Below are 14,444 nucleotides of genomic sequence, written 5' to 3'. Positions count from 1 at the left end.
TACAGAGGAGCCCAGCAAGGAGGAGCCCTTCAGGAGAGCAGCCGTCAAGGTCAGACCTCTGTGTGGTCCTGTCTCTCGGGGAGGCGGCCCCTGAGCAGGCCTCATTTGTCATCACCAGACTTGGCTTAGCGAGCGAAACTCGGGGAAGCGAGGTGCCCTTTTCCTCGCCAGTGTAGACCTGGGAAGATTCTCCTGAGGACAGAAATGTAACAGGTCCAGCAGCTAGGATGACACACTAGGAAACACCTGACCCTCGGCGATGCCTGTAGTTGCAAAGGAAGAGGTCAGGGTCTCCCGTGGGGACAGACGACCTCCTGATGTTGCCAGAAGGTCCCCCCGCCCCATACCCCGGCTGGACAGCCTCCTCGCCCTCCCTCTTTCCTGCACGTCCACTCAGGGACCGTCCCCCAGAGCCGCTGGGGCGGAGATGGCCTTCCCGCCCTCCCCCCACTTCTCACGATGAACCAGGAGAAGCTTGGACCTGCGAGCTCTCGTTTCCTAGTATAAAATTAGCCCATGTGAAGAACACACCTTCTGAACAAGAACAGTAGCAGAGGTTAAGGCCTAACGCAAAGCTACCGGGGGATAAGAACCCTTGCACAAAGGCCATCGGCTGTCCGAGGACGACCGCTCTTCCCGGAGGGGCCGCCCTGCTGGTGGCCTCTGGGTCCAGCAGGTGCTTCTCACATGCACACCTGTAGCCTCAGGAGCCGGTGGCCCTCCAGGCCCCGCTTTGGCTTCGGCAGAAGTGTGGATCCTGGCTGATGTGGAGGCAGTTGGGGGACCTGGTGTGCGGCCCAGTGTCACCGGGGAGCTGCAGGCAGATCCCCTGAGGCCTGAATGCTTTCCGTCCCTCACAAAGTGAGCAGGCAGGTGCTGGTGACAGACAAGCAACTCTGGGCCTGGCTGTGGGGCTTTTTTCTTTGTTTAGGTGTCGCTGATACACAATGTAAGTTTCAGGTGCCCAACGCAGTGATTCACAATTTGTAGAAGGTTTTACTATATCATCTGCAGTTATTCTAAGGCCGTGGCTGTGTCCGCATGATGTACATCCTTTAGCGCGTTTTATACCCACGAGTCTGCGCCTCTTCGTCCCCTGCACCTGTCTTGCCCTCCCCACAGGTCACTGCTACTCTGTCCTCTGAGTCCGCTCCTTTGCTGTTCTCTTCACTGGCTTGCTTTAGATTCCATATATCAACAGCACACAGATACAAAGAGTAGCTGTCTTTGTCTGGCTTGTTTCACTTAGCACCCTTCCCAGTACGTCCATGCTGCTGCAGACGGCCTCGTTTCATTCTTTTTTATGGCTGCGTAGTATCCCGTTGTATCTAGGTACCACGTCTTCTTTAACCTCTCATCTGTTGAGGGACACGTGGGTGGTTCCACATCTTGGCTACTGTAAATCATGCTGTGAGACTTGGGCTGCATGTATCTTTTCAAACTCGCTTTTGTGTTTTTCAGATGTATACCCGGGAGTGGAGTTTGCTGGGTCACATGGTGACTCTAGTTTGTTTCTTGACTCTCATGCTGCTCTCCATAGTGGGTGGACCAGTTCACATCCCCACCAGCTGTGTGGGGGGGGGACCCTTTTCTCCACACCCTCTCCAGCTTTTGTTATTTGTAGACTTAACGAGTGATGGCCGTTCTGACTGGTGTGAGGTGGTACCTCACTGGGGTTGGATTTGCATTTCCCTGATGATGGGCGAGAATGAGCATCTTTTCCTGTTGGCCGTTTGCATTTCTTGTCTGGAAAAAAATGCCTGTTCAGTTCTTCTGCCAATGTTGTAATCTTTTTTTATGTTGAGCTGTGTGTGCATGTATATATTAGATATTAGCCCCTTATCAGTCACCTCGTTGGCAGATGCATTCTCCCAGTCCGTAGGTTGTCTTTTTGTCTTGTCTGTGGTTTCCTTTGCTGTGCAAAAGCTTTTAAGTTTACTTAGGTCCCATCTGCTTGTTCTTGCTTTTGTCTCCTTTGTGCTGAGCCCTGGCTGTCACCCCTCCTCCATCCAAGCCCTTCCCTCCCCTGGGCACCCCAACTCCTCCTCCTAGAATCTTCTTTCCAGGAACCTGTCTTCTCTGGGACCTTCCTCTGACCACTCCCTGTTGCCACCCCGGATGGAACCCGCTTGCTGTCACTGCTCTAAACCTGCCTCAGGAACGGGCAGCAGGGACGGAGGCAGCTTGGGTATAATGTGACCTGTGGGATTGTTTAACTCCTTTCAAAACTTATGTCTCAAAAGAGACGTATAGAGGGAGCTCCCATCGTGGCACAGTGGAGACAAACGCGACTGGTATCCACGAGGACGCGGGTTCGATCCCTGGTCTCGCTCAGTGGGTTAAGGATCCAGGATTGCAGTGAGCGGTGGTGTAGGTCACAGAAGTGGCTGGGATCCCGCATTGCTGTGGCTGTGGTGTAGGCCGGCAGCTGTGGCTCTGATTCCGCCTCTAGCCCAGGAACCTCCACATGCTGCACGTGCAGCCCTAAAAAGTAACATACACATGAGTGTGTGTGTTTATAACAGAATCTCGTGAGTGACCTGAGGCCCAGTCCTCACCGTGAGACAGCAGCATGGGGACAAACAGGACCCGGGACAGCCAAAGTGGGCAGGACATGTCCCAGAGCCTAAGACTCCGGCCTTTAATGCAAGGGGAGCCTGCGGTCTTGCGCGGCCTCAGGCACGTCCTTCAGCCGGGCTCATCTCTGGCCCAGAATGAGACCAGTCACGAGGGCCTTGTCACGGGCGGTGGGGGGGCGGGGGGTGTCACAGAGTGTGTGTCCCACTAAGTGACAGTATAGTTAGTTATTCCTACCTGAGTATTTTTGGCAGTGACATTTCTTTCTGTGAAAACTGGCAGAAATTTGCTAATCCTCAACTTCACAGAATGGGAGTAAAGACAGATTGAGCAAGATGAAGCAGGAGGTGAAAAACGGCAGGTTCTTCGTCTGTGTTCAAGATGCAGATGTTCGCGTGTTTAAAAGGATGACAGGACGAGTCCGGAATTCTTAATTGAAGCTTGCGCCTTCTCAGGGGTCCTTAGAACTGAATACCTATCTTTCTATCCCCGAAGTCATTCAGGCAACGTTACTCCTAAAGCCCCCGGGCCACCTGGCCCGCTCGCCTATTTAAACGTGGGCTCTGCTGCCCTCTGGTGACCGCCTGGAGGAAAGCAGCTAGTGTACCCGCCCGCATCTGCAGGGAGAGAAAGGAGGTCAGCGCCTTACCACCAAGCAGGGGAGTTCTCTTGCGGCTCAGCAGGTTCAGAACCTGGCGTTGTCACTGCTGCAGCTCGGGATGGCATCCGTGGAGACGTAAAAGTACGTGCCTACCCCACAGGCTTGTGTCCGCATACAGCGTTTTTCATACACGCACGTGTGCGGGTGCTTCTTCAAAACAAGCCATCGAATCCCGCCGTGAATGAGACCCAGGTCACCTCCTCTGACGGGCCGCGCTAGCCTAAGGCATCCACTCGTGACAGGTCACCTGGGCCTGAGGGAGGCCTGCTCCTCCTGTGTGGCCTCCCTGGTGGGCCGGGCCCCTCCCTGTGCACCGAGTGAGGCAGCCTGTCGTGCTCGTCGGCGCCACCCACTTAGTCGCAGGAAGGCTGGCAGACACCGGGGCGGTTTCAGAGAAAACCATGTCCCGCTGGTTTCAAAGGCCCGGGGACATACCTTTATGGCCCACACCCCGTCTGTCCCTTGCAGCATCCCGTGGCTCCCGGGAAGGATGGACACCTCTCCTGGGTGCCGTTCGTTCACCTTCCAGTGGAGTCAGCTGCACTGCTCGTGGTACAGGTGACCCCACCCACCTGCCCCATTCCCGCCGAGCAGCCTCCTGCCCGGGAGCCAGGGTGACCTGCAGCATACCCCAGTGTGTGCCCTGGGTGTTCCAGAAAAGACGTCTTGGCTGTTCCTTCTCCACCGCATAGTCTTGCCTCCTTCGTCATAGAGTAGTTAATAACTAAAGTGGACTATAAGGGCGTGGATTTATGGCTCGGCTTTCTGTGCTGTTCCATTGGGCTGTGTGTCTGCTTTTGTGCCAGTACCGAACTGTTTGGACTACCATAGCTTAGCAGTATAGCCTAAAGTCAGGGCGCCTGTAGCTCCATTCTTCTTTCTCAAGATTGTTTTGACTCTTCAGGATCTTCTGTGTTTCCATACAAATATTTAAAGTATCTGTTCCAGTTCTGTGAAAAAAGCCCTTGGTGTTTTGATAGGGATTGCATTCCACCTGTAGATTTTGCCTTGGGTGATACTGTCATCTTGACACTATTGATTCCTCCAGACCAAGAATATGGTGTGTCTTTCCATCTGTTTGTGTAGTTCATTGGTTTCTTTCATTAGGGACAGTTTTCCGAGTACAGGTCTTTTACCTCTTTGAGCGGACTTATGCCCAGGTATTTTATTCTTTTTGATACAGTGGTAAATGGGATTAATTCCTTAAATTCTCTGATAGTTTGCTGCTTGTGTATAGAAAAGGGACAGACCTCTGTGTGTTAATTTTGTATCTTGCAACCTTCCCGAATTCAGTGATGAGCTATAGCAGTTTTCTGGTAGCATCTTTGAGACATTCTATGTATAGCATCATGTCACCTGCAAACAATGACCGTTTTACTTCTTTTCCATTTTGGAGTCTTTTTCTTCTCTGATTGCTATGGGCTACAGCTTCCAAAACTATGTTGAATAGAAGTGGCAGGAGTTGACCTCATTGTCTTGTTCCTGATCTTAGCAGAAATCCTTTCAGCTTTTCACCACTGAGAATGTTAGGTGTGGTGTCATATGTGGTCTTTATTATGTTGAGGTATGTTCCCTCTATGCCCACTTTCTGGAGAGTTTTTGTCATAAATCAGAGTTGAATTTTGTCAAGCTTTTTCTGCATATATTGAGATGGCCATGTGTTTTCTTCAGTTTGTCAGTGATGTGGTGTGTATCACACTGATTTGTGGATAGTCAAAAATCCTTGCATCTCTTGGGATACACCTCACTTGATCATGGTGTATGGTCCTTTTAATGTATTGTTGGATGTGGATGGCTAATATTTTGGTTTTGCATAGATTTTTGCATCTAAGTTCATCAGTGTTACTGGCCTGTAAATCTCTTTCTTGGTGATACCTTTGTCTGGTTTTGGTACCAGGGTGATACTGGCCTCATCAAATGTGTCCAGAAGTATCCCTTCCTCTGTAATGTTTGGGAACAGTTTCAGAAGGAAGACTGTTAAGTGGAATTCACCTGCATAGCCATCAAGTCCTGAACTTTTCAGTTTGTGGAGGTTTACTTACTTACGCAGCTTTTTACTGGTAACTGATCGGTTCGTGTTTTCCGTTTCTTCCAGGTTCAGTCTTGGGAGGTTGTGCCTTTCTAAGAATTCGTCCGTTTCTTTTAGGGCGTCCACTTTATTGGCATATAGTTGCTTGTAGTGGTCTCGTGGTCCTCTGTACTTTTGTAGAGTCAGTTGTAACTTCTCCTTTTTCATTTGGTTGTATTGATTTAGGCCCTCTCTCATTTTTTCTTGATGAGTCTAGCTAAAGGTCTGCCAATTTTGCTTGCCTTTGCAAAGAACAAGCTTTTAGTTTCATTGATCTTTTGATTGTTTTTCCGTTTTTGGATGCCTGTGGCATATGGAGCTCCCAGGCCGGGAATCAGATCCGAGCTGCAGTTGCAACCTACACTGCAGCTATGGCAATGCCAGATCCTTTAACCCACTGTGCCAGGCTGGAGATAGAACCTCTACTCCAGAGGTGCTACTGATCCCACTGTGCCACAGGGGGAACACCTCTTTTATACTCTATTTCCTTTATTTTCACTCTTATTTTTATGATTTTTTTCCTCCTACTAACTTTGGTTTTGTTCTTCTTGCTCTAGTTCCTTTAAGGTACAGTTAGGTTATTTGAGATTTTTCTTATTTCCTGGTACAAGCTTATATTGCTATAAACTTCCCTCTTAGGACTGCTTTTACTACATCCCATAGGTTTTCAACCTTTGTATTTTCATTTTTCATGTAGTTGCATCTGAGTATTTTTTTGTATTTCCTCTTTGATTTCTTCACTGACCTTTGGTTGTTTATTGCACATTGTTTAGCCCCCATGTGTGTCTGTTTTTTGCGGTTATTTTTCTTGTAGTTGACTTCTAGTCTCATGGTGGGGATTTTTTGTTTCCATTTTTGGTGGGGTTTTTTTGTTTTGGTTTGGTTTTTTGTCTTTTTAGGGCCACACCTGCAGCATATGGAGGTTCCCAGGCTAGGGGTCAAATCAGAGCTGTAGCTGCCAGCCTTTGCCACAGCCACAGCAACACAAGATCCGAGCCATATCTGCAACCTACTCCACAGCCCATGGCAACACTGGATCCTTAACCCACTGAGCAAGGCCAGGGATTGAACCCACAACCTCATGGTTCCTAGTCAGATTCGTTTCCACTGCACCATGATGGGAACTCCATAGTGTTGTGGTCAAAAAGATGCTTGATAACGATTTGTTTTATTAAATTTACTGAGGCTTGTTTTGTGGCCAAGTGTGTAATCTATCCTAAAGAATGTTCCATATATAATTGCAAAGAATGTGTATTCTGCTTTTCAATAGGATGCTCTCTCTACATCTGTGTATCAAGTAAGTCCATCTGGTCTAATGTGTCATTTAAGGTCAGTGTTTTCCTACTGATTTTCTGTCTGGATGATCTGTCCATTGATTGTAGATGGGGTGCTAAAGTCCCCCACTATTACAGTGTTAGTGTCCATTTCTCCCCCTCCTATTAATATCTGCTTTGTTTAAGTGTTCCTATGTTGGCTGCATGTATATTTCCAATTGTTGTATCTTCTTTTTGGATTGATCATTTTATCATAATGTTGTTGTCTCTTGTAACAGTCTTTACTTTGTCTGATGTAAGTATTGCTACTATGCTCTGGCATTCTTTTGATTTCTGTTTGCATGGAATACCTCTTTCCACCCCCTCAGTTTCAGTCTCTTGTGTCTCTAGATCTGAAATGTGTTTCTTGTAGACAGCATATGCACAGGTGTTTTTTTGTTGGTTCTGTCCATTCTACCACTGTGTCTTTTGGTTGGAGCATTTAGTCCATTTACATTTAAGGTAGTTATACGTGTGTTCTTACTGCCATTTTGTTCATTGCTTGGGGTTTGTTTTTGTACTTTTTTTTTTCTCGTCTTTTGTTCTCCTGTGATTTGATAACTATCTTTAGTGTTATGTTTGGATTCCTTTTTCTTTTTTGTGTATACATCTATCATAAATTTTGGGCTTGTGGTTACTATGAGATTTTTATATAGTGGTCTATATATATGCATGTGATGTTTTAAGCTGCTGATCTCTTAAATTGCAAATGCATTTTTAAAACCCTGCATTTGTACTCTCCTCCTCCTGTGATTAGTTTTTGACATCATATTTTACATCTAATTGTTTCGTGTATCCCTTAATTGCTTATTGTGGTTATAGATGATTTTACTGCATTTGTCTTTTAACCTCCCTACTAGCTTTATTTGTGGATGATTTCCTACCTTTTCTGCATGTTAACCTTTACTGGTTAGTTTTCTCATTTCATAATTTTCTTGTTCTAGTGGTGGCCTTTTCATTTCCTCTTGGAAAGATCCTTAGCACTTGTAACGCAGGTTTGGTGATACTACACTCTTAGCTTTTGCTTATCTGTAAAGTTTTTGATCTCCCCGTCAAATCTCAATCCGAGCGAGCCTTGCTGAGAACTCCTGGTTGGTTGTAGGTTTTTCCCCTTTCATCACTTTAAATAAACTGCCACTTCCCTCTGGCCTGCAGTTTCCACTGAAAAATCAGCTGGTGGCCTATAGGAGTTCCCCTGTTGTTGCTTTTCCTTTGCCGCTTTTAATATTCTTTATCTTATTTTTTGGGCATTTCTAATTACACTGTGTCTTGGTGTGGGCCTCTTTGGGTTGATCCTGTTTGAGACTTTACATGTTTCATGGACCTGGATGTCTGTTTCTTTTGCCAGATCTTCAGCTGTTAGGTCTTCAGATATGTTCTGTGCCCCTTTCTCCCTCTCTCTGCTCCTCCTGGGACCCCTGTGATGCAGATACTAGTGTGATGTCCCTGAGGTCTCTTCAGCTGCCCTTACTTTTTTTTTCTGCTCACCAGCAGCGATGGCCACTACTTGGTCTTCCAGCTCACTGACTCACTCCTCCACATCATTTAGTTTGCTGTTGAGCCCTCACTTCAGTTGTTATGGTCTTCATCAGTTTGGCATATTTTCTCTTCATTGAAAGTGTCTAACTTCTTGCTCTGTGCAGCCATTAGTCTCCAGAGTTCTCAGATCGCCTTTACAAGTACCCACTGAACTCCTTCTCAGGTAGCTTGCTCGTCTGCACTACACTAACTTCTCCTGGTGTTTGTTTCCTTTTTTGGCTGCCCCAGGGCATGTGGAGTTCCCATGCCAGGGACCAGATCCAAGCCACAGTTGTAACCTAAGCCACAGCTGCAACAATGCTGGATCCTTAACCCACTGCCAGGTGGGGATCAAACCTGCATCTCGGAGTGCTCCCAAGATGCTGCCAGTCCTGTCGCACTACAGTGAGAACTCCTCTCCAGGGTTTTGCCCTGTCTCTTCGTTTGGAACATGTTCCTCTGCCACCTCATTTTGTCTGACTTGCTGTATTTCTGTGTATCTGGTAGGTTGGATACATTTCCCAACCTTGGCGAAGTGCTCTTCTGTAGGAGGTGTCCTGTGCATCCCAGCAGTGCACTCCCCTCTTGTCATCCAAGCTATGGTCTGGGGGTACCCCAAGAGGGCCGTGTGGGTCTTTCTGTCACGGCGGGTTTTGTGGATGGTCTGGTTCGTTGCCAGGCTCTGCCTTGTACGGAGGCTGCTGGCTGCTGGTTGGCAGGGCCTGGTCAGGAAGCAGCTGACTGCAGAATCCCAGGAGGCCCCGGGGCTCGTGCAGGCTCCCCGGTGGTGGAGTCAGAGTCAGGAGGATCATGAGGCTGTTGACCACCCCCGCTGGTGGGTGAAGCCGGGTCCTGGGGTTAGTGCTGGGCTACTGGAAGGCAGAGTGCCAGGTCCTGGAGTCTGGCTGCAGGGCCCAGGGATCCCAAAGCTGGTGTCAGGTGACTGGTGGGAGCAGCCAATTCCTGACAGTTGGGAATGGTATCCAAGGTGTCTGGAAGCTGGCAGTGGCCGCTGCAGGCGGGATGGGTCTGCAGGCTGCAGAACTGTGGCTTTCTTGTGTCTAGAGTCTGGTCCCTGGGGGAGAGGCTAGAACAGGCTTCCTGGCAAAAGGGTGCAGTGACTGCCCACAGATGGCTGGAACTGGGTCCTGGACCCCTGGTGGGATGGGCTGTGTCTAGGGGTGTGCATAGAGGCCAAGGTAGGATCAGGACGTCTTTAAGCAGCCGGTGGGGCTGTGTCCCTGCCCAGCTCTTTGGCCCAAGGAGTCCCAACACTGGCACCTGCAGGCTGTTGGGTGGGGCCTGGCCTCGGCACTAGTAAGTCAAGGTGGTGGCCGTGAGCACCAGTGTCCACGTGGTAGGAAGCTCCCATGTACGACTGCCACTGGCACCTAGGTCCCCAAGGGGAGCTGCTGCCACCCCACCTCCCTAGGAGACCCTAAAGACCAGCAGGTAGGCTGGGCCCAGGGTCCTCTCAAGTTTCTGCTTTTGCCTCAAGTCCCGGCACACACGAGATTTTCTGCATCCCCTTTGCGTCTCTGTCCCCATCCTTGCGAACCTCAAAATTTAAGCCTCGCTGGCCTTCAAAGCCAGATGCTCTGGAGGCTCGTCTCCCAGTGCAGGACCCCCAGGCTTGGGAGCCCAACCTGGGGCTCAGAACTCACTCTGGTGGGGGAAGCTCTGCACTTCAGTTGTCCTCTAGTTGGTGGGTCGTCCACCCAGGAGGTTGGGAATGTGACTGTGTCCTGAGCCCGCCCCTCCTACCTGTCTCCCCGTGGTTCCTTTTTGATGTCTCTAGTTGCAGATCTTTTCTGGGAGGTCCTGGTCTTTTTATCACTCGCTGCTCTGCCGGTGTGGCTGCGATGTGCTCATGAGGGGGGTGGGCTCAGGGTCTTTGTACTCCACCATCCTTGCCGATCAACTATTGACGTGTCTTTACGGCTGCTTTGACCCCCTTCTAAATGAAGAGCAGACCTTGGGAAAACACTGTAAGTTAGTAACACATCCACTGTTGGTGGCACATGAGGCGGATTTTCCACTCCAGTCACCTTTCAAGATGAGGGAAGGGAAAGGGTTCGGGCTGGCGAGGAGAGTGTTAACGGAGTAGTGCGGGTGGCAGCAGGGGCAGGGGGTGACGGCGGGTGGGGGGTCGGGCCCCCCTGCCGACCCGGTGGGCTCCCCGCAGGTGCGGCGGGCTGGGGCTGGTGCTGGCCAGCGCGGGCTTTGGCATGCTGACGGCGCCCATCATCGAGCTGCACAACCAGAAGGGCTACTTCCTGCACCACATCATCTTCGCCTGCTGCACGCTCATCTGCATCATCTGCCTCCTGCTGCTGCCCGAGAGCCGGGACCAGAACCTGCCCGAGAGCATCGCCGACGGCGAGCACTACACGCGCCAGCCGCTCCTGCCGCCCCGGCGCGGGGAGCAGCCGCTCCTGCTCACCAACGCCGAGCTCAAGGACTACTCGGGGCTGCACGACGCGGCTGCTGCGGGCGACGGGCTGCCGGATGGCGCCACAGCCAACGGCGGGCGGCCCATGTAGCCGGGCCCTGGGGGACCGGGGCTTGCCCAGGCCGAGCTCGGGAGACCCTGCTTCCCTGCGGCTGGTGTGGGGGCCCCTGCAGAACTCTGAGGAGCGTGTGTTGGAGGAAGCGGCCTTTGCAAACAACCCTTCCAAGAAGACTTTCTTTTCTGCCATTAAATGTCTGTATTTATTTTGGTCGTTTTTACAAAAGCAGCACTTTATCCCCTTTCCCTTCACTGATCTCAAGACAGAGCCACCTCCTTGGGAAGAGGGACGCAGTGGCGAGGACCCACCGTAAGGACCGCACAGCCCGGGCTCCCTGGGAGGTCAGCCATGCGCTCAGAGCCAAGCGTCCCCGGCAGCCGTGCTGAGACCGGCCGGCCACCATCCGGAGCATTCCCGGGGCGGCGCTGCCGACACTGCAGTGGAAATGGTTAGGGTTTGACCAGCGTCTGTGCAGGGTTTTTAAAGCATCTGGTCCACGTGTGGGGCGGGGAACAGCTCACAGCATCACTGAAACCAGCTTCAGCCTTCCTTCGAGACCATCCTTTTACGCCTGATGCTGAAAGCTCTTTCGGGGAAAAATGTAACTATTTCACCAGAAATCTTAAGTGATCAGTGGAGGCGTCGCCCGGCTCCAGCACAGGCTTGTGGCGCTAAGCCCCCAAGCAGCAGGCACAACGCGTCAGTTACTGTCGCTGCTGCTCCTCCTGGCTTGGCTCCAGCAGGGAAGTCCCTCTTTCACTGTCAGCTTTTCTGCCAGCACAAACTGAACCTGGCTACTTTCAACTAAAACCAATAGGAAATAACTACGTAGACGCCTGGGGCGGCCTCGCTCCGGGAGGGAGCCGAGCCCTCGAGGACACCGCCCGGCAGCTGCAGCCCAGCACACGCGCACAGAACACACCAGCCTGAAGGCCTCGGCGCCCGCTGGCCACCGGCAGAAACCACACAGCCTGCGGGGGATGCTCCCGGGCCTGCTGCCTCCATCAGCGCAGAGCTGGGCCTGCGGCGAGGAGGGGGCCCGCCTCCAGGAGCACCCAGACCCACTGAGAGAAGCAATAACTCACCAAAGCTCGACCCCGCCTGCCCCGCCATCCGAGGGCTTCCATCCACCACAGTCCTCACCTCGTCCTCCTGCCCCCTGGCCAGGCTGCCTGCACCTGCCACACCTGCCTGGCTGTCTCAGAGGGGACCCGGGAGCTGCTGAGAATCAATGCACGCTGGCCGGCAGGCACCCAACCGGACAGCCTGGGTCCCTTCTGGAGCGCCTACTTCCCCACGCTGTGGCACCTCGGCCGTGGGCAATGTTCTTCCAGGGAAAGCGTGGCCTCAGTCCCCATGGTCTGTGTCTAGGTCCCACCCACCCTGCTCCTAAAGCTGGCAGACACTCTTAGGAACTGTGGACTCAGAAGTCTGTGACATGAGCAAACGTGCAGGTGTGTGTGGTTCCAGCAGACACACCCCATGGTCCCCGGGGCCACCAGCCTCAGGCAAGGAAGGCAGACTGCCAGGCCCCCCCTGCCCGCCCTTGTCTCCGTGTCACTGCTGTTCCCTGCGTCAGCCTGCACTCACCTCAATCCACAGGCCCTCGCTACATCTGTGCAGCTCCAGTGCCAAACCCGCGAGGTCCCTCCTGTCTTCCTGAGCCTACTGCCCGTGGAGCCCCCCCCGCAGCAAGGCCCGCCGTCCAGGACAGGACGCACGGCGCTGGGCCATGGGGAAGGAGCCAGCAGGCTCCCCGGACCGCGCCTGTCACCCCAACACCAGGCCACGAGGGCCCTCCTGCCGGCCGTGCTGAGGCCACAGAGGGCGGCCAGCACCTCCAGGAAGCCGGAGGCACGCACGACACTCCCAGGCTCCCACTTCCACATCTGACCTCCATCCTAAAGGACAGCGGCAGACACAGGTCCCACGGAGACCCGCCACTTCAGCGGTCAGGACCAGCTCCTGGATTCAAAGCAAAGCTGGCAGTGGGGGCTGGCCTCCTGGGACCCAGTTCCAGTGTGTGTGAGCGGAGTGACTTCTTGGCAAAGTAGCCCTGTGGCTCCTGCTCCCCCTCCCCCCTCCCCCTTCCCCTCCAACCCCCTCCAGGTCAGGCCAAGCCCCTGTCCCTGCTGGTTCCACCTAGGCACAGCCGCGAGATGTGGCCAGAGCAGGAAAGCTCGCCGTGGGCTGAGCCATGAGACCCCGCGCCACGTGAGCGAGGCAGCAGGGCCCTTCCGAGGGGCCAGTCTTGCCCCCCCCCACGGCCCCGTGGTCATCATGGACGCCTAGGCCCTGGTCCCCGCGCTCCGTGAGGAAGCACTTCTCAGGCACCTGCCGTTCCACGTCCGCCCTCCCAGCTCCTCTCCCTGCTCCCAGGAAGCACCCCGGCCTCCAGTCCCTCCAGCTGGGACCCCCTCCGGGAAGTCAGGCACAACGGGAACACTCTGCCCTCTGCGCTGTCTCCCAAGTCAGTAATAGCTCAGCTCATCCCGAGCACCCAGACAAACAGGGAAAGGCTTCATTTTTAAGAGTCTCATCACTTGCACGTTGGGGAAGAGGGGCTGCAAGCCGGCGCAGCCCCAGAGCAGAAAGCGACCTCGCAAAGGATGCAGCACACGTCACCTCTCCCCAGAGCCAAACGGGACTGAGGCGCCCCGAACGGGGACCTGGTGGCCGCACAACCAGGGAAGGACGCATCTGGGCCGGGGGAGGCGGGCCCGGCGTGGCGGGCTGTGCTGGCGGGGCGCCCCCTGTCCCCGCAGCCCCACCCTGGAGGCTTCCGTGCAAGAACCGGGTCGTGCTGGTTCTGACCCGTCCTCCACGCCCATGTCTGCATGACGTCACCGCTGTTGTACTTGGGGGGCGGGGGGGGTAGATGTACAGAAATAAAAGCATTGCCCTGAACACGCTTCCTCTGCGGTGTCCCTACCTCACCTGATGGGTCCAGCGAAGGGCGGCTCGCGACGCTGACCGATAAACGCGCCTCGCTCCGGTCTCACCGTCAGCGCCCGGGCAGAGCCGGGGAGGCCGCCGCAGGGCCCAGCGCCGGCTGCTTCCTTGGTGCTGCTCTCAGGCCCCCGAGAGGCGGATCTGAGTTCGTTTCCTGTGCACAGGTGTCCTGCTCACGGTGGCCTGAAGGTCCCGGGAGAAGTGACTCTCACTGTGACTCTGGGAGGAAAGACTGCTGACCAGGACTCTCTAACGTGGTATTTTTTAACCGGAAAGCAATATTTCTTTAATAAAGTATTTATACCAAACTCTCCATAGCCCCGATTCTCTGTTACGCACTCTGCCCAGAGGGGTGCCCACTGGCTCCCAAGCCATGTTTGGGGCCAGGGCCTCAGACTTAAACGCCTTGACCCTCAGGCCTAATCCCGAAGTGGCGGCACCCTGGCTGCCCACGCGCGCTCGACACCAGGCCTGCGCCAAGGCTGTCACTGGGCCCAAGACCACAAAGGGGTCCCAGTGGACCCCAAGAACCGGAGAGCCCTTGACCAGTGCCTCGGCCTTGCCCGTGCTGAGAAGCACCTGGGGGGGGCTTTGCGACCCCACCGGGCCTGGGCCCCTGGGGCTGGTAAAGGCCTCCAGCGTGGATCTGACCTGAAGCCAGGTCAGGAGCCACTGACCTGGGCTGGGGGGGGGGGGAGCTTAGCTCCCAAGAGCTGCAGTTGGTCGGCACCTTCGTTTCCACGGTGCCAGGGTTGGCGAAGCCGCCTCGCACTAATCTGGCACGACAAACGGGACCCTTCCCCACTCATAGGTGAGAACACAGGGCCCAGAGGCCAGCAGGCAGG

General features: G+C 53.7%; 1 protein-coding gene across 1 annotated transcript in view; it reads left to right on the top strand.

Moving 5' to 3' along the window:
* SLC22A23 (solute carrier family 22 member 23) overlaps positions 1 to 13,907 on the top strand; it is a 143,230-nt gene extending 129,323 nt beyond the window's left edge. Inside the window, exon 10 of the mRNA XM_047797326.1 lies at positions 10,323 to 13,907. Coding sequence (XP_047653282.1) covers positions 10,323 to 10,680 — 358 coding nt within the window. The 3' untranslated portion in view covers positions 10,681 to 13,907. The remainder of the gene's footprint in view (positions 1 to 10,322) is intronic.
* The last annotated feature ends 537 nt before the right edge of the window (positions 13,908 to 14,444 follow it).

This window comes from Phacochoerus africanus, chromosome 9 (assembly GCF_016906955.1).
Source record: "Phacochoerus africanus isolate WHEZ1 chromosome 9, ROS_Pafr_v1, whole genome shotgun sequence".
NCBI lineage: Eukaryota > Metazoa > Chordata > Mammalia > Artiodactyla > Suidae > Phacochoerus > Phacochoerus africanus.
The sequence above is the reverse complement of the archived record's forward strand: the minus strand, read 5'-3'. Positions and strand labels throughout refer to the sequence as shown.